Raw genomic sequence first — 24,332 nt, 5'->3', positions numbered from 1 at the left:
AAGAGGTAACTAGTGGCATCTCGTCTTAAAGGGGCATTATCTTATATTTTCCAGGCACATGAAGCCATTTCATAGCACAATCAAGTAACTGAGTTACCTTGCATAGTTATAAAAAAAGATACATTCATCAAATTTGCAATTTAACGCCTTGAAATTGGGTCTCTGTCTCTTTAAGAAGTTCCCACTCTTTTCAACACTCCGGCTTCAGGAAGTCATCACAACAATGTTCCTCCATTAAGCCTTTAACATCGTTTTTATGAGTATTTCACTGAGAAGTAGTCTTTAAAATGAGCTCAGCAGACTCAAGGTTCCAAAAGGTGTTTGCTAATTGCTGCTAGTCCTTCAGACTAGCTGCCGCTAGGTGTCCTTTGAGTGTCCTTTGAGACTTCAGGTGTCTCAAAGGACACCTGAAGTGCCCTTTGAGACACTTCAGGTGTGGTTTTGATGAGGGAATAATATAATAACACGATTTAAAGCTCAAAAAGTCAATTTTACTTCACTATATTCACCTTCTATTTTCAAGTACCGTCAAATATGTATACAGATTGTATACATTACCAATAATAAAAAAGTTCCATGTTTCTATTTTTGCAAATCAAAAAAGTTAAAATGTAATTAAAATTGTCAAAAAAAAATGATTACAGCTAACATTTGAAAAGAATATCATCTATATTTTCTATTAAGCTAAAAAAATTATATTATCTGTTAAAAGAGTAAAATATTTCTTTCTCTTCTTCCTGCTCAGCGTTTCCTGCTTTGATGTGCAGGTAATTTGCTTTAATATTTGCCATTTTGAAGCATATAGGGGTTTTATAATGTTTGAGTAAACTCAAGTCTAAGCTGCTGCAGGCAAGAAGCACAAATAGATGGAGACTAATTTCCATATTCATAAATGTGTGCACACTAAATGAGGTATAGAGTGAAATCTGTGCCAACTTATAGAGAAGGCATGGAAGACATCTTAGTGTGTCATTTTATTGAGCTTTTAGGGAGTTTTATTAGAGGGGAATTTAATGTTTACAGCAGATATTTTTTCCTCTTTTTCCATTTATCTCATTTTATTTAGAAAAATGCAAAAAGATGGACTGGACAGAAAATAATAGAATAAGCAGCCAAAGTGGAAGGTTTTCTAAAACTAACTCATTGATCAGGAATATTTTTCAAAGATTTTTAAAATGTTTGGAAGAAACATATTTAAAAATTTTCACTTGCAAAGTATACTGTCTGAAATGTCTGTGCATTTTATTAGTACTTGTATTTATTAGTATTGTAAGTATTTAGTAAGATTCAGAAAGAACCTGTTATGTTCCAAGAAATTAACATCTTACTTTTCAAAGTACAAATTAAGTTTAGGGAAAGAACCCTGAAAGTTTCATGAAAGTTTTCTGTTTTAAGTGCCGTATTGTCCAGACTATAAGGCGCACTTAAAAACCTACAAGTTTACCAAAAACCGACAGTGCGCCTTATAATCCGGAGCACCTTATATATTGTACTGGACTAAAAGAGAACAATGTATAAAATTTATTGATCCATATTAATTCTAATGAATCAATCAGGATTCATTCTGGTTGTGTTTACTGATATCGAAGTGATTTTTGTGTGGTGCTCTGTCAAAATGCCAAAAAACTCATCTTTATTTTGCTAACAGAAATAATGTGTAGTTCCTATGAAAATCCAGGGAAGGAAAGTTGACCTTTACGGGCTCCGAGTTTGACTTGGTTCCTGGAGAAAGTAGGACGATAAGGCTGCCTAGTGAGGAGCTTTGCAGAGTAATATGTACCGAGCTTTGACTGACCGACTTATCTGACTGCTTTGTTTCGCTTATTGCGCCTTATTGTTCAGTACACATTATAAATGAAAAAAGATTGAAAATAGACCATTTATTTACAGTGCGTCTTATAATCCAATGCACCCTATAATGCGGAAAATACGGTAAATTAGTTGGAACTCAGCTTGGGTTGCTAGGTGACGGGCAGGGCTGGAGGTTGCTAGGCAACGGCGCAGAGCCCGTGGAATGTGACTTAACAATCGAGAGGCTTCTGAAACGCCTTTTCTAGACACTAAAAAACATCTATTTATTGCCAAAAAAGGGCTTGGTGGTTTTCTTAAGTAACTGGACTGTTTTTGAAAGCAGTCCAGACCAAAGCGAAAGTACAAAATATACATTTTGCATAAATGTTCCCCTATAAAGTACCCATTAAATTGTGACAAATCTTCTAGAAAGTTTCTTGAAAAATACTTTCATATCTATTTTATTTTATAGGCATTTTATGGAACAACTAACATACACACACAATATATATATAACAACTTAAGAGTTATTTGACTTTTCAGCCGTATCTGGTGTCTTGAAATTGGCCTCTGCACTGCAAAAATAAAATCTTACCAAGTATTTTTAGTCTAGTTTCTAGTGCAAATATCTTAAAAGACTTGAAATAAGACAAAACTTACTCAAACGTAAATTTTCAACAATATATGGGAGCTTGTTTTAAATAAGTGAATTCTTAATATTAATGAAAAAGTACTTGTTCTGTTGGCAGATTATTTTATTTACAAGGCAAACCTGTCTTATAAGTGAAATAATAGTATGGTGCCAACAATTGCATCAATAACAATAACTCAGAATAAAACTGCATCTTTAGATTTAGATTTAGAAATCATTTCTATTTAGTAATGAAAATTTAAATCACTTTTCTTCAGCTTCACTGTTGTGAACTGCTATGTGTTGCATAAAATCCCAGTGAAAAACATCAGTAGTTTGAATACTTCTGTTCCTTTTCAAATTAGAAACTGAGCTACAGCTTTATTTACGTGCAGCGGTGTTTTTGTGTGTGCTGATAGAGAGTAAATGAGACAGAGAGGGCAAACAGAGAGCATTTTGACGTCAAAACGTTTGCTTCAGGCTGGGATTGTACCACATTTCCATTTTTTTATTTTTTTATTCTGAAGGCTGAATAAATTGTTCCGGCTCTGAACAGGATGCCAAGCTTGTGCACCTCAGATGTACAAACACACACGCAGAAAGCTCTGAGACATTTCAGAGGGCTGGATGAACACAGCCAGCAGCCATCCAGGCCTTTAAAAGAGGTCAACTATCAGGAGTTACCCCAAACAGAGAGGCACGGACAGCAGGGCTTCGCTTTGGGCGCCGTCGAAAGAGCAAAGCCCAGACACCGGTGAGATAAGCTCTCCGGCCAAGAGGGGGCTTAACGCCGCCATCAGGCACAGCTCCTGATGCACACAACACACTCCATGGGATATCGCTTTCATAATGACGTTCACAGCTTAAGGAAGTGTCACAGTTTCCCACTAAAGTGCCTGAGAGCTCCTTTAAATATACACTTACACACAAAACAGCGTCAGAGGAGCTCAAAATGTTCTCAAAGCGCTCATTAGCACAAAGTTCCTACATAGTTAAACAAGAATAGGAGCACATGGCAATTAACTTCTAGTATTTTCAAAGAGTAGTTAAGAAGAAGGATCTCAGAAGTGTTCAAAAAGACGGAGCCTGGACGATTATTTCTCAACTGAGACATTTAAGATGATCCATTTTCCTGTTTGATTCACCGCAAACGATTTAGCTGAATTATAACTGAAAACCCCTGAGCTGCGATAACAAATGAGAAGAAAATCACAGTTCAAAAGACTTTAAAGATGACCTGTTATGCTTCCTTGAACAGGTCAGGATAAGGCTGTGGGTTTTACAAACATGTTCAACACGTATTTTGCACTAAATCAATCTTAGATAATCAGATTTCAGTCTGATATTCTGTGTATTTTGAGCTCCTTTCAGATTGAGCTGTTTAGGGCGAGTTCACTTTAAATCCAAATAAGCTGCTGCTGGCCACGCCCCCCAGCTCAAAGTTTACTCTGACACGCTAAAATGGCTGCAAACAGATGCACAATTATACAACCGTTCATCTTTGAGAATCAGAAGTTTGCATCTATATGAACCTGTGAAAACAGAGAAACAGTAAGAAGACCTTTTTTTAACTAAACAGACTCCCAATTATTTGTACAGCTGTAATACCAAAAAATGTTTTCACAAGTCCAACATGTTTAGAGAAACATAGCGATGCTCTCAGTATTTGTTCAGGACCAGCATAATAAATCCAGATTAGCTTGAATTAAAGGGCGGTTCTGTTGGTGCACTCCTCTGTTTCCTTTATATCAAAGACCGTTATCAACTCTGACACATAATCACAGCTCTGCTTAGATCACAACTGATAATTAGCAATTTCCCTATTTAAAGGGTCCTGAATGTGCTCTTAACAGAAAACATTGCAGGAATCTTCCCAATTACGATGCGTCAAGTCGTTTCTTTTCACCCAAGCTGCAGAGACGGGATCAGCGGGTTAAAAAGGCCACAGCTTGTTGTTACTCTCCACTTGACACGGGTCCCTCGAGGGGAGCCCTGCCCCACAACCGCGCTGCGTTTCCAACAGCAGGGGAACTCCCGAGACGCCAAAACGAGCGCTATTTTTACTCTACAAAACATGATCCGGCCTGGAGATGAAGCGCTGAGTAATTTTTTTCTTTCTGTCTCTGAATGAAGGCAGAGGGAACACCGGGGACAGGGAAAACTGAGAGAAACAAGTGTATGAATGTTCCTCGTTGCTGCACAACTAACGCGTGTCACATCCACACAAGGGACAGTGGAGAGAAAAACAAACATCGGTGAGGAGTGGCTAGAGATTACATGTACATCAACCGAAGAACTACAATTCATCCTAAAGGGGAACTAAGAGTGGATTCACACCAGCCCTGTTTAGTCTGCTTTAATCAAACTATAGTCCGTTTGTTCAGGAAGTCCACTTCATTTGCGGTGGTGTGAATGTGCAATGAAACTCTAATGCAAACTAAAAAGGTGAACTCTAGTCTGTCTTAAAAAAATTAAAAAAATAGGTATCGGTTCGGTTGAAGTGAACTCTGGCACAGTTCGAACGTATACGTGAATGCCAAGTGTACTGGAACTCATTCAAAAAGCCGAAAGCAGACTATAGCACAAGGCATTTTGGGTAAATACAACCAAAACAGACGCATGAGTCTAACACTAGCAGGAGAAATGGCTTGTGGTCTTTTACCAAAGACAAAAGAGAAATACTACAGCCGCAAAAATCCACTGAAACCACCAAAACGGCTAAAGATGTCAGAAGTTTGATAATATGCCATATTTAAAAAATAAGTATTGGTTTTGGTGATACTTATTATTGTTATCAACTCAATATTAATATATGTAGTATGAAGTTTTATTTATCTGTGTTCTTTGTTGTTTTTAAGAGGCTTCTAGCTGAGAAACAGAGGTGTATTTTAATCACAGTTGGTCCATTCAGACGGATAAAAGCTTTCAAATTAACCAAATCTGATCATTTATGTCACATTTTCTTGTCAGGTCATCAGAAAGCTGTGCAGGCAGCATTTTTACACTTTTATTCAAGAGCTCTACATGTCCTCTTGCGGGCCTGGCAATGCAGACAAAGAGTTTGTTATCACAGCAGAGCATACAACACAAGGCAGTTGTGTGATATGTTTGATCCTGTAAGACATGGAGGCTGCAGGTACAGATTGGAGCACAATAAAAGGTTCACGACCTGAAGGGTCTGTGTTGCAGATTGTAACTGTTCACTTTTCACATGTTGAATTTTTGAAATAACATAAAGCACTGTCAGACTTTCCTGTTGTGTCAATGCTTGTGCATAAATGAGGTCCTCAATTCTCTTCCCAATATTTTGGATGGTGTGTTTTGAATTTTCCATTAGGTCTGGCATAGGGGTGCACCGATAAATTGACAAGTCGATTATTCGGCCAAAATTTCCTTAATTTTGAGAAATCAGCGATCGGCCGATACATGTGAAGATCATATCTACTTTGACAAAGGTGTGAAAGTTAACTGCTGTCCTCTTTTGCTTCCCATGAGATGTTTGATTGACAGACCAGCCCACCAGGTCATGGCTGCACGCTTACAGTTAACTCAGTAACTTTCTTGCAACACACACAAAAAATAAATCAGTATCAGTCAAAATCTGAATGAGCAGGTCAGGCTTCCTACTTTCCTTTGGTCTTAAAAGAAGGGATCATTTACACCCAACAAGTTTTTCATTCTGCACGCAGTCCAGAGGGGTCGCTCTAACCCTGTGTGCGCTTTTACGAGGTTTTTTGTTTGTGTGGTTCTGGAAACTGATGAGACAATCCCTCTGCTTCCCTTTTGTCCGACCGTGACATTTGCCGCACTTCTTCTCATCACCACGTTAAGACAGGAAGATTGGTAATCAGCTAGAAAACTGCAATAGGTGCACCTCCTGCATGTCTGACAAGGTAGCTTGCTTGAGGTGTTTTTATAATTATTGAGATATACTTATTTATTATTATTATTATTATTTTTTTTATTTGACTTGTCTCGGAGAGTTGCTACTTTTTAAATTTTGTTGCTTTCTTTTGTGCACAATGACAATAAAATTAATTCTGATTCTGACCTGAAAAATATCAAAATTCCCATTTTGCGCCTTTTCTGTGCTTCCATTGAGGCTCAGCTGCTTCTAAAAACAGCCAAAGCTTTTTGGGCAATGAGTTGATGTTTCTGTGTGTATGGAATATGAGCAGTTTCAAAAACGTCCAGATTTTTTGGTCACATTCCACAAGCACTGCGCTGTTACCTAGCAACCCCAGCCAAGCCCAGACTTGTAACCTAGCAACCCAAGTGGAACTCCAGCACATTTGATTAGCTGGTTTTACTGCTGTATATATAATGGCTGCTAGAAAAGACAAATGTTTTGCTGACTTATTTTTGGTTGTTCTTTAACACATCTAAATATTTTAGCTAATCTGACTGACACACAACAGGAAACAGTTTAGTTTGATTAACACAGTGAGGAAAAAAAAAGGTTAAATCTCTTCTTTGTAGTATGAGCAAATAGTTTGTTTCCATTTTATTTGTGAAAAACACACAATAATAATCAGAACATCTTGTTGGTGAAAGCCCCAGAAAAGCCTCTGAGGGTGTAAATGATGATTTCTGATTGGTGGTTTCTGCTCCCTTCATTCGGCAGTCGTTTTTCTGGCGGCCGCAGTAATCATTTAAGTTATGTGTCACTGCCTTTCACTGGCTCCGGTTCCCCAGGGCCCAACCACTTGTTCTGAGCAATAAGCTAATTGATTGAAACATTCATCATCATCCAGGACCACGTTCTGCCATGAGACGTGCCCCGAGGGCGGCCATGTCCCAACGAGCGACAAAACACACTAATGAAAGTGCTGACAGTGAAAGATGGGAGAAAATGTTCACCTTCAACAGCACAAGTTCGCTTCTCAAACAGGAAATCCAGTTGCATTTCTAGGTGACCATTTTTGTGTTTGTTATTAATGCAATTTGGTTATGAGACAGACGTACAAACATTATCAAGGGAATTATGTTTGCACTTAACTAAATAAATGCAGTCAAACTTAATTAATTAGAATATATTGCTTTTGACATGTAAGCTCCTATAAATCAAACATGAGTTATATTTTGTTTGCTGGGGGAAACTGTGATATTAAAAACCAAACACAAATCTACTCGTAAAAACTGAATTTACGCTTGTCAGATTAACAGCACCTTTTGAGAACAACCTATAAACAGGTATCAAATATATTTTTTTATGTTTTTTATTGGTTCATTAACTGTAAGCAAGAAATAATCATCTTTAACATAAATACAACCTTTAAAACTAATGTCTATGGGGAAATAATAATTACAATGGACTTAACTTGTGAGCTGAGTTTCAAAATTACACAGACTTTTCATTAATATTATAATTTACACTCATCAGAAGTGCTTGCTGATTTGGGATGTTACATTCGGGAGGGATGTTAAAGAGCTAATTTTCCAGACACAAAAAAACACAGCTGGAATAATGTTTTTAGTGCTTGAGCTGGTTTTAGAAGCAGAAAAAACCAAGAACAAAATGTGAATTTTTGCATAACAGGTCCCATTTAAGTCTTGAAAGATCCTTCCTGAAAAGCAGTAGTGGAGCCTCCTGCACAACCAAATTAGCAAAAATGCAAATTTGTCTGCACAAAAACTGCTGACATGCAAAACATTTTATTTCATATGAAAATGTTCAGTGGACAAAGGGATTCTTATTTTTTAAACCAGCTTTAATGCTGTTTGAATCAAATAAAACATGGTGCATATTTTGAATTAAAGAGTTTATTTTCTAACAGTATGTAGCAGAAACAGTTTTGGTTCATTTTTATCAGTTTCTACATCGCAGATGTGAAAAAAAATAAACTTCAGATGTGTGATCAAAGTTAAAACCGTAGCAGACCAAGTTGCATTTCCAGAAGGTGAGCTGTCCCTTATCACCTCTAACTTCCCTAACTAGAAAGCTGTAACAGATATGGTTATAGCTTACTGTAATTTCTATTTGCACAGACGTGTAATTTATCTTTTGTTTATGGAACCGGCATGACACTAATGAGCACTTGTGCACAAAGAAGCTGTCATACAGGGAAGAACGCACGCCGCCGCGCGCTACGACCACAACGACGTCTCATCAGTCGAGCAAAGTTCAGACACACTCCTGCGCTGACAGCACACACAGATCTGTGTTTTTCAAACAAACATGCCATCAACCGTGTGTTTCCACACACACACACACACACACACACACGCACACACACTCACACACACACACACACACACACCCACACACACACACACGGTCAAAAGCCACTCTTATTGAATATATGCGGAGAGTGGAAGTACTCAGACAAAGAGAGTGATTAATTATTAACAGAGGCTCACTACCATACATTACAACACATGCATTATGAAGGAGGTTCATCTGCAGCGTGTCTGTGAAATCTATCAGTCTTCAAGAGGCTGAAGCTCGTTTCATTGGCTCACCTCATCTGGAAACGTTAATAAGCTTAAATAAGTCTAATAATTGGGAAACTGTTGGGTTTTCCGTCTGTAACACTGTCAAATCCTGACCTTATGATGAAATGTCAATCTTTAATTTCTGTATATTTCTCTTGAAATGTTTGGCACTAACCAAATACATCATTTCAGAAAAATGAACCTCATAGCAGCTGTGGAGAACGGAGGTGGAAGTATCATGCTTAGCGCTTTGTCTAATGCATAAACCAATATGTTTACCTGTAAATAAATTGTTTTCTCCATTAGACATCAACATGTGACCATTTCTTATTTAAAGTGGTCTGGCAGAAGAAAGCAGCCTATAGCAATAAAGGTTAAGTACATGAACAGGCTTCATCCTATTCATCTTCTGGTAAACTCTGGGCTTGTAAAGTAGTATTGTTTTTGTTGTATGTGTCTAATTTGGATAATTTATCAAATTGATCTAATTTTTCCCAATATTACATGTTTACCTTTATAGTCTCTCTTTGGTTAGATATGTACAGTGGGGCAAAAAAGTATTTAGTCAGCCACCAATTGTGCAAGTTCTCCCACTTAAAAAGATGAGAGAGGCCTGTAATTTTCATCATAGATATATACCTCAACTATGAGAGACAAAAGGAGAAAAAAATCCAGAAAATCACATTTTCTGATTTTTAAAGAATTTATTGGCACTATATGGTGGAAAATAAGTATTTGGTCAGCTACAAACAAGCAAGATTTCATGCTCTCACAGCCGTGTAACTTCTTCTGTAAGAGGCTCCTCTGTCCTCCACTTGTTACCTGTATTAATGGCACCTATTTGAACTCGTTATCAGTATAAAACACACCTGTCCACAACCTCAAACAGTCACACTCTAAACTCCACCATGGCCAAAACTAGAGAGCTGTCAAAGGACACCCGAAACAAAATTATAAACCTGCACCTAGCTGGGAATACTGAATCTGCAATAGGTAAACAGCTTGGTATAAAGAAATCAACTGTGGGATCAATTATTAGAAAATGGAACACTTACAAGACCACTGATAATCTCCCTCGATCTGGGGCTCCACGCAAGATCACACCCCGTGGGGTCAAAATGATCACAAGAACGGTGAGCAAAAATCCAGAACCACACGGGGGAACCTAGTGAATGACCTACAGAGAGCTGGGACCAAAGTAACAAAGGCTACCATCAGTAACACACTACGCCGCCAGGGACTCAAACCTGCAGTGCCAGACATGTCCCCCTGCTTAAGACAGTACATGTCAAGGCCCGTCTCAAGTTTGCTAGAGAGCATTTGGATGATCCAGAAGATGACTGGGAGAATATCATATGGTCCGATGAAACCAAAGTAGAACTTTTTGGTCAAAACTCTATTCGTCGTGTTTGGAGGAGAAAGAATGCTGAGTTGCATCCAAAGAACACCATGCCTACTGTGAAGCATGGGGGTGGAAACATCAGGCTTTAGGGCTGTTTTTCTGCCAAGGGACCAGGACGACTGATCCGTGTAAAGGAAAGAATGAATGGGGCCATGTATCGTCACATTTTGAGTGAAAACCTCCTTCCATCAACAAGGGCATTGAAGGTGAAATGTGGCTGGGTCTTTCAGCAGGACGATGATCCCAAACACACCACCCGGGTAACGAAGGAGTGGCTTCGTAAGAAGCATTTCAAGGTCCTGGAGTGGCCTAGCCAGTCTCCAGATGTCAACCCCATAGAAAATCTGTGGAGGGAGTTGAAAGTCCGTGTTGTCCAGCGACAGCCCCAGAACATCACAGCTCTAGAGAAGATCTGCATGGAGGAATGGGCCAAAATACCACCAACAGTGTGTGAGAACATTGTGAAGACTTACAGAAAACGTTTGATCTCTGTCATTGCCAACAAAGGGTATATAACAAAGTATTGAGATGAACTTTTGTTATTGACCAAATACTTATTTTCCACCATATTTTGCAAATAAATTCTTTAAAAATCAGAAAATGTGATTTTCTGGATTTTTTTTTCTCTTTTTGTCTCTCATAGTTGAGGTTCATCTATGATGAAAATTACAGGCCTCTCTCATCTTTTTAAGTGGGAGAACTTGCACAATTGGTGGCTGACTAAATACTTTTTTGCCCCACTGTATTTATTATTTTTTCTTCTGTGATGATAGGTTAAGAAAAAAACAACATGCTTTGGTTAAAAATGTCCCTTTCACCAGCTAACAAATCCAAATTGTACAACTTTGTGCTGATTAAAATTTGACAACAGCTGATTGTTTAACACAAAACCAGGGAACAAAATGAGAATAACCAAAGTTTGAGCCAGAAAACCTACTAAACCTGGTGGCCAGTCATTCATCCAGCAGTGTGTTGAGTTTTAGAGTTGAAAAATGTTTAAAGTTGAGAGGAAATTTGGAAATATTACTTGATAATTATGTGTTACTGAAAGATTGGAAGATAAACACCAACTATAAAGGCTTAAAAATGCAAACATTTTATGAAGAGTTAAATAAGAGTTAAATAAATAAACAATGCTAAGCCACATACATTTCCTCTGCTCTTTCATCTCAGTTTCCAGCTGCTGAATGTTTTACTTGGGTTTTGTGCTCTGACCCTGGAAGCAGACTCTTGAGACTTGAGCCTCTTTTTATTGCTAATGGGAACAAACTTACTCTGCTTGTTTCATGCAAGGTGGTGCATTCACTGTCAACAGACAAACATCGTATTTCATCGCAGGGCGGCCTTGATGGAGGTAATAACTGAGACGAGTTGTAGCTGCCTATCATAAAACTTCATGAGGAATCTTTATTCCCTACAAGATTTTAAACAATCTTTAGGAATCTATAACGAAGAATGATGGAATGTTTAAATTTATATTTAGAGTTTAATTTAGTTCTGATACAGTTTGTGTGGTAAGGTACTTTGTTATGTCTCTTTGTAATATTTGTAAGATATTGAAGCAGTTTTGTGTTTAATCTAATTTTGTTAAGGAACACCATTATGTCTTTTATGTAATGTTTGCAAAGGTTTTTTATTGTAATGTTTGGTGTGGACCCCAAGAAGAATAGTCTCTACTACAGTAGAAACTAATGGGGATTACGGCTGAAATGATTCCTCGAATAATTCAAGGAATTTTAATAATTCCTCGAGGAAAATTATCTGCCTCAAAGCTTAGCTAAATTATGTTTTATTATTTAGCGCACCGTGTTCTGGCTGGGTGATTATTTATGTTGCGCAGCACTCTCTCTGCCTCCAATGAGTTGTTGACGAATGCTAAGTGTTAGCAGAATAACATTAAATTTTCAAGTTTGGTCCGGAGAATACGGAGGTATTTCATTGAGTTATGATAATCTCCAGGTTTTTGTTGTTTTTCAGGGGACTAATAAGTATCCTTAAAAAAAACTGGTGCAATGCCTGGAGTACAGCATCCTCTCTTATCCTCTCTTGCTTCCTGGTGGTCGGTTCAGAGCGAACAGCGGCGAAGAGTGCGGCGGGTTTATTTATACCAGTGAGCAGATAAACTGAACACTGTGGGCGGCTGCGCTGTAGTTGATGCTTAACATAACTGCAGCTTTACGGACAAACCGGAAAATAAATTTCATGTCATCCCGGTCTGAACAAATGGGTGGCGAAGCACATCGTGCATCGTGACGGAGCGCATCATGGCAGTACGTAGCTGATAGATGTTTCTGTGTGACAAACGAAGGAGTCAAATCCCATCGCTAACATGGACACAGAAGCTATAGATGGCTGGGCAAGGTGAGAGTTCATCTATTAAACTGACTGAAGATGAATACATAAACTAAAAGTAAATGCCTTTGTGAACTACAGAAAAGTAATCGCCAGGAATGCTTAAATATTAAAAATTGTGCTGATATCCAACAGTATGCTGTTGTGGCAGTATTTACCAATATTTTATTTTATAAAATGTTTTATTTGATTAATCGTCAGAATAACTGACAGAATACCCAATTACTAAAATAATTGTTTACAACAGCCCTGATGGGGATCCTTAAATAAACAAACTGCAGCTTAGCACTGGCAACCTGCAGTCGGTTTGCTAGACAATGATGGAAAACTCAGAGTGCACGTTTGTGTTCATAAATTTAAAAAGACAGCCTTGTCAAGTGTTAGCCAGCAGGAACAGTAACACTGAGAAGTAATCAGACCTCCATCCTTTTTGTCACCAGTCATGCTGATTTACTGCTTTTCCTTTCAGAGCTTCATGGGGTGGTGGGTGTATTACAGTTCACTTTCCAAAGCCAATCGATCCCTGTCTGGGCCTCATGTCCGGTGCACTCACCTCCATAGTGGTCAGGTTGCATCGATGGGTTCCAGCAAACCAGCCGTCAGTTGAGCACTGGTCGATATCAACATCCTGCAGATTAACGTCCACCCGCACCACGCCCCTACAAGACAGGAGGACATGACGCTTAAAGAGGGAACCAATGATCAAATCATTGACATTTAGCTGCATAACTGTTGGCAAACAACAAAACCTAACATACTTTCTTCTGGATTTTTAAAAAGTTCCTATGGAAAAATATTTGGGTAATTTCCCTAAAAGGCAGCAGATCAAAAAGTTAAGTTTGTGGAGTCGATCTCAGTTTCATTTTGGGTCAAATCAAAAATCTGAATGTTCTTAAAGGGCCGGTTGTGCCAGAATGTATTGATAAGACTCATTAAACGGTTAAAATATCAATAACTGTTTGTTTCAGCATTTGGTAAGTGTTTCCTAAAATGAAATAATATTCATCATCTTTTCACACTAATCAGTCCATCCAGGATTTTGTAATAATTTTTTATTGGGAATTTTTACAATATTTGTGCTAATGTATGATGCTAAATGTGACTTTTTATTAATTATCTTAACGGTCATGGACTGTAACTGGAGCAGTCTCTTAGACACAATATTTTTGGCCAATTTTGAGAAAAATTTACAGTAAAAATCAGGAAAAAATGTATGCATCTGTTGATTTGGTGTGAATTTTGCAGATTTGTGAAAACTGGACAGACTTATTGATGTAATTTGGAGTCTAGAGGGCCACATAAACAGCTATGGTGAACCAGATTTGGACCCCGGGCCTCGAGTTTGACTCAGGTGGTCTAGGGTAATGTTCAAGGACCAGTTTCTGAGATCTTGAGAGGTGGGTCTGGGACATTTTAATTACCCATTCAGCTCCCCTCACTGCTTTTCGCAGGGCCTTCTTCTCTGCTTTGGTGCAGCTGGAGTTCAGTATTATCAAGGCGAAATTATCAGAGCTTGGCAAGGTGTTGAAAGTATGATCTTGCAGGATGGGGCAAAGACAGAGGAAGCATCTTCAAAAAGTTTTACATGACAAGTTTTAGTGGGAATTCACACCAGCCTTGTTTGGTTCGCATTAATCAAACTTTAGCTCGTTTGCCTAGAAAGTCCGGTTCATTTGGGGAGGTGTGAATGTGTTGCCAAACTCTGATGTGGACCAAAATAAACAAATTCTGGTCTGCCTACAAACCTCAGTCTTGATTCGGTTCAATTGACCTCTGGTCCGGTTCAAATGCATATATGAACGCCAAGCAGACGGGAGACCGCTCCAAAAGCAAGTAGTGAACTACAGTGCAGGGCATTTTGGGTAAGCGCATGTCTTGCACTAATGGGAGAAAAATGGTCTCTTGTCAGTGACGAAAGAGAAATCCTACAAGGTAAAATCTGACGTTACTCCATACTTTACTTTTTGTGCTCAGTGTCTTATTTAGAGGTTTTCATGTAGTTTCCTTCAGCTGTTCTTGGTGCAGCGCCACCACAGGCGAGGAGGGGAACGGGTTTTTCAAATTGTTTGGATTTGCAGTGAAAAAGCAAACCGCAGCAGCTGAAAATGTAACAGATGTTGTAAATTTGGTCCCAAATTAAACCAAGTGCCAGACTATCAGGTATGAAAACTCCCACAAAGTGCAAAACACAACAAATTTTTTAGATATGTTTCTCTCAAATAACTTAAAATATTCAATTTAACTCCTTAAATAAGCTCAGTGATACCAGTGAGCTGTCGTCTCCCTCTGATTCTGGCAAATCTTTTCTCTGTTGTGGTAAGCTGTAACTTCACAAGAGTAAAATGTTACTTTATTTACCTTTTTTATTATTTAAATATAATTAATGACGGCTGAAATGTAACCCTTTGACCTCAGCCCACACACACTTGTGCTAAACTTAAAAATAAAGCACAGCTGGAGGCAAATCTATGCCGTCTCAAAGCTTTGTGAAACTCGGGTTGTTCAACACATCTCTGCAGTGTCACGACATTTGAGATTTTCCCTTCACTTTGCAGATCATAATTTTTCTTCACGGAAAATTGCATACAGTATTAGACGATAATAATGAGGGGAAGAAAGACGATGGGAAGTAGCTTCCAGCAGAAATAAGACAGGAATTAACTCAGCATCTTGGTTGGCTGTTAAATGTAGATGCTGGAATCATGTTAAAGGGTTAGTACATAACTTTGGCCTTGCAGTACAAATTACAAACATTTTATTCAAGTAGATTCCCAGTACAGCTGTAATAAGGACCAAAGCAGGTTTAGCTAAAGTAAAATAGATTTGATTTAATGATGCATCTTGTTGCCCTTTTGCTTCATTAAAGAGTATATAATAGTTTCACATCACAGTAATGGAAAACAGTATTTACATACAACATGTTCAGCACCTGTTTTCATTTTGTATTAAGACGTTATTTACAACACTGTAATTATGCCACTGTACCGCAGCCATCCAACTGTTCGGGTCTAATACAGATAATATTTTCATCCCATCATATTTCTTTGTTCATCCACACCAATCGCTTGTACTTCTCCCAGGACCATTAAGCCCCATTTGCTGATGCAGCAACAAAGACATCCATTACACACCAATAAAGAGAAGCACAAAGGTTGGGCGAAGAGGCTGGATGTGACTGCTTCAAACTCAGAATCTCAGTTTCTGTTTAGGTTCAGCTTATCTACATGTTTTTAGTTCATATTCCCTCCCTAATGCTACTTAAATGTATATTTTAATGTAAGATAAAACAGTCTGGTCAAACAGAAATACAACAAATAAAATAAATAATCACATAACAGCCGGCTTGCTTAACATCTTCTCAATATGGAGGAATAAATAGTCAACAGTAAATGTCAGCCAGAAATAGTCCTTTCTGGATAAATCTTAGCTAAAAATAAACACAATAAACTCTACTTTTACAGCATAAAGTAAAAATATGTAGCAAAATCTGAAAACTGAAACTGAGAGCTTTATGTTCTCTGATACATGACAGTCATTTCTAAAAATGTTTATCAGAAAAAGGAAACACAAGATCAATAAAATATCTATGATCTCTACGGTTTAAAATATGTATGATTTAAAAACGTTCACCTAATTGGTGTTTAAGTGCAAAAATACATTATACATTTTCCATGACAATCATGGTGGCCATCTTGAATAAAAAGGTCAGTAAATATGATTTCTATTGATCCAGTTGTCTATGAATTGACACCATTTTCCCGGCGACCATCTTGAAAAATGACATTTTCTTGTTTGTCAAAGATGCGAGCAATGAGAACATTTGTGCAAGTTAGGTTCTTGTATAAAAGCTGAAATAATTGATTATCCGCTGACCAATGACCAATATTTAAAATTACTCAAGTTTTCCTCATTTGAACGTTGCAGCAATAGCTAACGCAAGCTAACTGTGCTAAAGCTAATCCCAACTAGCGTTGGCATAGACGGAATCAAATAAGAACAAAGTTGTCTTTATGAACACCTGCTAATAATTAGATAGGTAAATTAAGCTAGCCAAACACTTAAATATGTTGTGAGGGACTCAAACACAGAACCTCTAAATTAACAAACAACTTATCTTTTCTAAAGCTAGCAATGCTAACGGAAGCGTCTATAAAGTTTTTCTAGTCACACATTTACTCACTGTTTTTATTTCTTGATTGCACATGCCGAAGATTGTCAACTGTTCCGTATTTCTAGCCAAACTGGTTCGCTTTTTCTACCGTATTTTGACTTCAGTCTGCAATTTGTATTTACAAACACTAGATGGCACTGCTCCTCTTACTTAACATGACGTAGGTTAGGAATTTGTGTCGAAGTAGAAAGCCTGTTTTCCCGTCACAGCTAACTAGAACAAGAATTTATTTTATAAACATATAGAGAAATCTGCAAATAAAAAGAGACTCTAAATCTATAAATTTGAGAATTAAACCTGTCAGTGGTGATGTGACAAAAGGTTTTTACAGTTTGTGCCGTAGGGAGCTTTCAACTGGACATCAAGTTGAGAACAATTTATCTGAGCTGTTTGAATCAAGTTGGATGATAAATAAAATGCTTTTCATGTTGGTATTGAATTAGTTTTTAATTCTTTTTAAATAGCGGTGTTTGCTTGAAACTGCTAATAACGGTAGCCTCGACCAATCATAAATGAAGATGATGAATGGAAAACATACAAGATTAAACAGTCCTGTCAAGATTAACATAGTTAAGATTCATAATTTAAGACTTTTTAAGGATGCGCTGACTCCCTGCTTTGTCAGGTCCAATAAAGTCCACAAGGTGGGCCATAAGATTCCATACATAGGAGAATGTAAAATGGATATTTCTTTTATGTTTCTCAGGCACCCAAGAAGATGCGTTTAACGAAAGAGCAAAGAATTGAAATTCTACTGATGGCTGGATTGGGAAGAAGTACGGAACTTTAACAGAAAACATGAAATAAGCATCACACACGACACTGTGGCAAAACTTATTTACAAGTTTCAGAAAACTGGAAATGTTGCAGATCATGCAGCGATTGCAGAGTCCCACATAAATAAAAACGGTTGTCCTATATAAAGTGTGCATTTTTTCTAAGTATTTAAACTTATGGCCCACCCTGTATATACTTTTTACCACTGGATAAAATCCTCTGGCGTCTCACACACACACACACACACACACAGTTCCACAAATATTGCTGCTTCGGCATGTTCTCCAGGAATCCAGGAGCCGGTTTACTGTGTCCAGCTCCAGCTGGACACACCAGGCGAGTGCAAGCCTCTTTCTGTCTGTTCTCTTAATAATAATAATAACTGCTGGTCTGGTCCTTCTTTGGGGCAAACTGACCTCAGTATTTTCTGCTGTGCTGCTGATTTAGCTGAGAAATTACTTCCCATTTTTGGGTATGTAACGCATACAAACTCAGTGCAAAGAAATCTAACTTCAGTCTTGAGGTTTTGTTTCTGCAGTCGGCTCCTCCTCTTCTTTGCCTCTGCTTCCCTCTCCCTGGGTGGTCTTTAGCATGCCAGCCAATGTAGACATATGGTGTGTAAAATAGCTTGTGAGAAAAGAGAGAGGAATAAAAGCGAACGTCTGCCGGGCAGGACACAGAGTTAATGGCTGAGAGACTGTGTGGCAGAGGGGCTGGTAATTTGAGAGTGACGATGAGGAGCAGAGGCATCATGGTGGCCGTCGAGGCCCATGGGCATAAAGACAGGATTACCACAGAGAGCAGGAGATAGAGGCGCCCCAGGAAACAGAGAGCTCAGTCATTTCATCCGCCATTTTTTGTGAGTTTAAAGGCCTGCACAACTAAGAGACACTGGCATCCCGTCTTTATCACATTTTGTCCTGACGTTAACTGAAACTGTTGAAAAACATGGAACCAATTCCACATGGTTAGATCCCTCTTACTGTGATTTGTAGACATGATCCTGATAGGAGATCTAATGAAAACTAGAAGTCACTTTCAGAAAAGTTAACAATGGATCAGCAGGAAGTTGGGGTAATTTCACAGAAGTCAGTGAGGAATGGAAGAAATTGAGGAGCTTAAATGCTAAGGGAGAGGTTAAAACAAAGAAATTAAAGTAGCTAATCAGAAGTAAGTAGAGGCAGCTGAGACAGAGAAGATATGAAACAGCTGGGAAGGAAAAGGTAAAAGATAAACTCAGTACATAGAACGTAAACATGTCCCGTGATGCTTCCTTGAACAGGTTAGGACGGGCTACACAAAACATATTAATTACGTTTTTGCACAAAATCATTCTTAGATGACGAGATTTTAGTCCAGTCAGTTCTGCCTGTTGTTTTGAGCTCCTTTCAGAATCTTGTCACTTTAAATCTGAATAAACTGCTGCTGGCAGGGCCTTCAACTCACGTTCAAATGGCTGCAAACAGATGTGCAATTATACAACCATACATCTTTGAAAAGCATTAGTGGAGTCTCCTGCTCAACTGATAGGAATGCAGCAGCTGGTTTGTGGAAAGTAAGCCAACAACAAAACACTTGTCTTTTCCAGCAGCCATTGTACAGAGGTAAAACCAGCTGACCAGACATGCTGGACCTCAGCCTGGGTTGCTAGGTAACGACACAGTGCCGGTTGAGTGTGACATTTTACTTGTTTATTTGTTTATTTCATTCATTTACAGTTTGAAATGAACATGTCACATGTTGATAAGTTTTGAATGAAAGCAGCAGTTTTAAGAAAAACAATGTAACGTAACCAAAGCCTTCTCTCTCAAACGTATCCTACATTTTCACTGGATGCGAGTGAAGAAGCAGCCAGAATACAAAGAAAAGGTTTGAAAGACATTCAGGATATCAAGAATAATTTACTCAAAGGACAAAAAGCAGGTCTTTGCCCAAGACTTGAGGACCAACAATATACAGCTCTGGAAAAAATTAAGAGACAATTGAAAACCTCCTGGATTTTCCACCAAATACTAATTTCTGAACTCTTCCTGAGTTAAAATATTAGTATTGTTGTTTCTAAATGAACATAAACTTGTTTTCTTTGCTTAACTTGAGGTGTGAAAGTGCTGCTTGTTTTGTTTAAGTGGTCTCTTAATTTTTTCCAGAGCTGTATAAGTCAAGAAAAATATGTGTTGTGAATAAATATGAACTTATAATGAATTGGAATTTGAGAAGACAAAATGGTAAAATGATCAGAAGTTGGATTTGCTCTACAGATTTAACGCTTTTAATGATGAAGCATTAAGAACATATTATGTCTAAGGCAGAGGTGCCCAAAGTCGTTCCTGGAGGGCCGGCATCCTGCATGTTTTAGGTCTCCCCTTGGTTTAACGCACCTGAATCAAATGATGGCTCGTTAGAGCAATAAGAAGAACATTGACATGCTGAAAAGGTTGTTCCTACCACCAGGGAGAGAACTAAAGCATGCAGGATGCCGGCCCTCCAGGACCCACTTTGGGCAGCACTGGTCTAAAGAAGTTGATCTTGATGCACAAAAGGACAAATGTCAGCTAAGAATAATCCACCTTATTCAAACCCGAACACATGTCCAAGAAAGACCTGAATGCACACTCTGTGCCCTGATAGGAACACGTCTGTCCTTGGAGAGCGGCCCGGTCTCTGCATTATGTCACGCAACGATCACAATGCGAGAGCCGGCCGGGTCTTCCCAATGAAAACGTCTCCTGTGTCTCCCCCGTGATGGAAATGCATTAGGTTGACAGGACGCGCCGGAGCTAATGCGAGTCAAGCCGCCGGGCACAATGCTGCTCCACTATGAGCATTTCTGTGCAGGCTGGGTCATTTTATTGAGTTCTGTCGCTGAGCATCAAAAGAGATGTGGCAGCCGCGGGGGAAAGGAGCTGCGATTGAATGACAATAAAGACTGCTTCCATTTTGGTTCTTTCCATCTCACTTTTTGCATTCCTGATATCAAAGGGCAATAAAGTGGGGTGTTTTCTGAAATTCAGACAAACCCTGTTTTAACTGTAAAACAGAAAACTTAATTAACTTTGCATATCCGAGAACATAAAGGATAACTTTCAGAAATAAAAGTTCATATTTATAGGCTGCCTTTTCACTTTTCATATGGATGGAAAATTTTCTATTTCCATCCATATGAGTCTTTACTGCTTCTAAAAACAGCTTAAAAAAACATCCAGCTGTTTTTTGGGCAATAAGTTCATGTTTTCAGCGTCATTAAAATGGGCCGTTTCAAAAACGGGATGTTTGCTAAGTCACATTCCATGGCCACTTTGCCGTTACCTAGCAACCACAGCCAAGCCCAGCCCGTTACCTAGCAACCCAAGCAGAACTCCAGCAAGTTAGTTTTACCTCCGTATCTGCTGTACAATGGTTACTGGGAAAGAAAAGTGTTTTGTTGTTGATTTACCATTCAGAAACCACTTGCTGCATTATTGTTGGATGTACAGGAGAATCTACTAATGCCTAGCAACCCAAGCTGAGCTCCAGCATGTTTGGTCAGCTGGTTTTACAATGACTGCTGGAAAAGACGTATGTTTTGATGTTGACTTACTTTCCGGAAAACAGCTGCTGCGTCCCTACCAGTTGTGCAGGAGGCTCAACTAATACTTTTCAAAGGTGTACAGTTATATAAGTGTGCATCTGTTTGCAGCCATTTTCACGTCCAAGTGTAAATGTTGAGTTGGGGGCCTGCATGGCCAGCAGCAGCTTATTAGGATTTAAAGTGACAACAAGAGGCCTTAAACAGCTCATTCTAAAAGGAGCTAAAGATAAAAAGAACTGAGCAGACTGAAATCTCATTTTCTAAGACTGATTTTGTGTGAAAAAAATAAAAAAAGGCAATGACTGTATTTTGTATCGCGCATAGACCTGCTTTAACCTGCTCAAGGAAGCATAACAGGTCACCTACAACATGGGGAAAATGTTTTGTTAATAAATAAAATAATCTGCCAGTAGAAGAAGCACTTTAAGAAATCAACATTAAGGAATTGTTTACTTAAAACAAGCTTCTATATCTCGCTGAAAGTTACTTGTAAGTTAGTTTTGACTTATTTCAAGCGCACTAATATATTTGCACTAGAAACTGGTCCAAAAATACTTGGTAAGATTTTGTGGTTTTGCAGTGCAGAGGTTTTCCAGCAGGATGCAATGCTAACATCAGTTAGCATGGCCTAGCCAAAGTACAGACATAAATCTAAATTGTGAAATCTGGTGTTCACATTACTTTCTTCATCCAGTCAACTGGGCTTGAGCTATTTTGCAAATAAACTAAATCAACCCAGGGGGTGAATTCAAATACTCAATTTATCTGAATAAAGCTAAAGAATCTCTCCAGTTACTCTAAGCAACATCAACACGTACATCTCTGTGTTCTGAGTGCTTCTATTTTCTGAAACTCTGACATTTAGAGGCTGAGGGCATCGCATCTGCAGGCCACCTGACTGAGCCGCGGAGCCCCACTGACGTCAGGAGGATCACCTCGGGGGTCTTTAACCCCCGCTCGCTCCGAGGTTACGCTCACTTCAACTTCTCCTCTCATTCCCCTGTCCTCATTGGGTCAGGAAGCTAAAGTGGAATACTTCAGCTGGACTCCTGTTACTATGCTAAGCTGCAGATCTTCACTGTTTCTCATCATGAATTGCCTCTTTTTTCTTTCTTTTTTTTAACACCTACACTGCTTCAGCTCGGGTTAGCATCAAGCTTGATCGTGTTTAGCCTCGGGAACTGTTGGGAGTTTCTTCCTATTTGTTTCTGGACGGTGTCCATGGAAGCAGATGCTGCCAGGTCCTCCTGGAGCTCATGGCCTCCCATCGAAGTCAGGCCGTCCAACATTACAGCTGGTTTTACACACGTATTTGGAAGCAAAGCGAAACCCTAATAATGAGAAATCTGCTGCCTGTTTAGAGCCCATTTAGCCTCTTGAAAAATTTCCACCAAACGTCTGCATTTCTCAGTCAAATTCAATGAATTTCTCTTATTTTGCCCCTGCTGTTGCTTCTCTGTGAGCTTCCCCTTCCCAAAGCAATTACAGCTTCTGCTGTGCAAGGTGAGTTTGAAGCCTGTTCACCACCTGCTGACTCATTTTTCTTCCTGTGCATCTCCACTTTGTGTCTCCGGCATTGCATCTGAGCTCAGAGTGATCTGCCAATTAGGACGGCACAGCATCTCCCCACAAAATGTCTGAAACTCCAACAATACCATCAACACATGTACACACTAACAGCTTGAAAACACAGGCAGTTTTGTAGGAAGTTAGCAGGAAAAAGAGATAAAGCATGAGCAGCGTGATATCTTACACCTTCTCGGAAACAGCAGGTCGATTTAAAATAGTGGAAAAAGTCTGGAGTCAGCACTCGTTCCTTTATATCAGGGTTTTTATCTGCAAGTTTCTGCAACTTAAAATTAAGACTTTTTAAGACCTTATGGGTGAAATTTAAGACCTGTATCACGTCAGGAGTTGTTTTTTTAGCAAAGAATGAATAGCATGGGTTGGCAACAGAAGTGATCCAGAGCTAGCATGTTCTCAAAGTGAGCATGCTAGCAGAGCTGCAGAAAAAAAATTCTACAAAGAATCACATTTCACAGTTTTGGGAATCCTGCATCGATTCTTAAGTTGTACATCTTTGCTCTTCTTAAACTGCACACCGCATTACACATCCACCCAACCACCGTATACCTTTTGAGTTATTTATTGATATTCTTATATTTAAGAAAAAGTCAGGCAGCTACGCTAACTTAATACTGGTAATTTAAGGTACATAATTTTATGCACAAACCTATTTTCATTTCAATATAAACTGATTTGGTACAGAATTAGTTTAAATAAATGTTTTATTTGCTCACACTGTCTTTTCCTCTTGTCAGTAACATAATTTAAACAAAATCTCTAGATCTCACCACAGGTGAGGAAGGGAACAGCTTTTCAGAAAGGGTTTGGTTCATTTGATACAGTGAAGTGTGAAAGCGAACCTCTCTACCTGGAAATGTAACAAATGTTGGAATTTTGTTCCCAAATTGAATCAAGTCTACGAGTCCAGCAGATGTGAAAACATCCTTTGTCATACAAGCTGTATGAAACAGTCAGAAGATCCATGCGATCAGAGTACGAGGACAGACAAAGGTACTGAGAAGTCACCTTGCTTCCTGCAACACCATCACCTGAAACAGGAAGCACTAAGAGGCTGGAAATACACATCGTCCGTGCAGAGCTGTTGTTCTACATCATTCATTATTAATTCATCCTGGTATTGATTGTGTATTTATCTGGAGGGAAAAAGAGGCGAGCTGGTGTCTGAAGAAGCTACTGGCTGCACCAACCAGCTTTTTCCCCACTGATGCATCTGAAGGACGGCAGACGAGCAAACGGAGAAATGAGACGTGACAGAAAGGACTCACAGAAGCACAAAGGATTTCTTTGTGGCCTCAAATGCTCCACTGTTATTAAGAGAAGACTTTAAGCCTATTTGAGGATGTGTGATTTGAATTTCAAAGCTGAGCATTAAATCAAGCTGTGGAGGTTTTCAGTGACGTGAAAACACCAACGCAGGCATCAGCGCTAATGAACAGAGGATGGAGGGAAACGTACGATCCGTTTAACTCCAACTCAGGATTCGGCTCAGAAAAACGCCGCAGACTCAGTTTGTTTGGCTTTCAGAGGCATTTCCTCACATTTTGGTTCATCAGCGACAAAAAACAGATCAGCAAGAAGCCAAACATCCAACTGTTCATCCAACTGTTCATCCAACTGT

At 38.9% G+C, this 24,332-nt stretch overlaps 1 protein-coding gene across 2 annotated transcripts in view; it reads right to left on the bottom strand.

The window, feature by feature from the left end:
* gpr158a (G protein-coupled receptor 158a) overlaps positions 1-24,332 on the bottom strand; it is a 71,540-nt gene that overhangs the window by 41,918 nt on the left and 5,290 nt on the right. For both annotated transcript variants that reach the window (XM_008396493.2, XM_008396494.2), the window contains exon 2: positions 13,165-13,270. In XM_008396493.2, coding sequence (XP_008394715.1) covers positions 13,165-13,270 — 106 coding nt within the window. The remainder of the gene's footprint in view (positions 1-13,164; positions 13,271-24,332) is intronic.

The sequence above is a fragment of the Poecilia reticulata genome, linkage group LG20 (genome assembly GCF_000633615.1).
Source record: "Poecilia reticulata strain Guanapo linkage group LG20, Guppy_female_1.0+MT, whole genome shotgun sequence".
Lineage (NCBI taxonomy): Eukaryota > Metazoa > Chordata > Actinopteri > Cyprinodontiformes > Poeciliidae > Poecilia > Poecilia reticulata.
The sequence above is the reverse complement of the archived record's forward strand: the minus strand, read 5'-3'. Positions and strand labels throughout refer to the sequence as shown.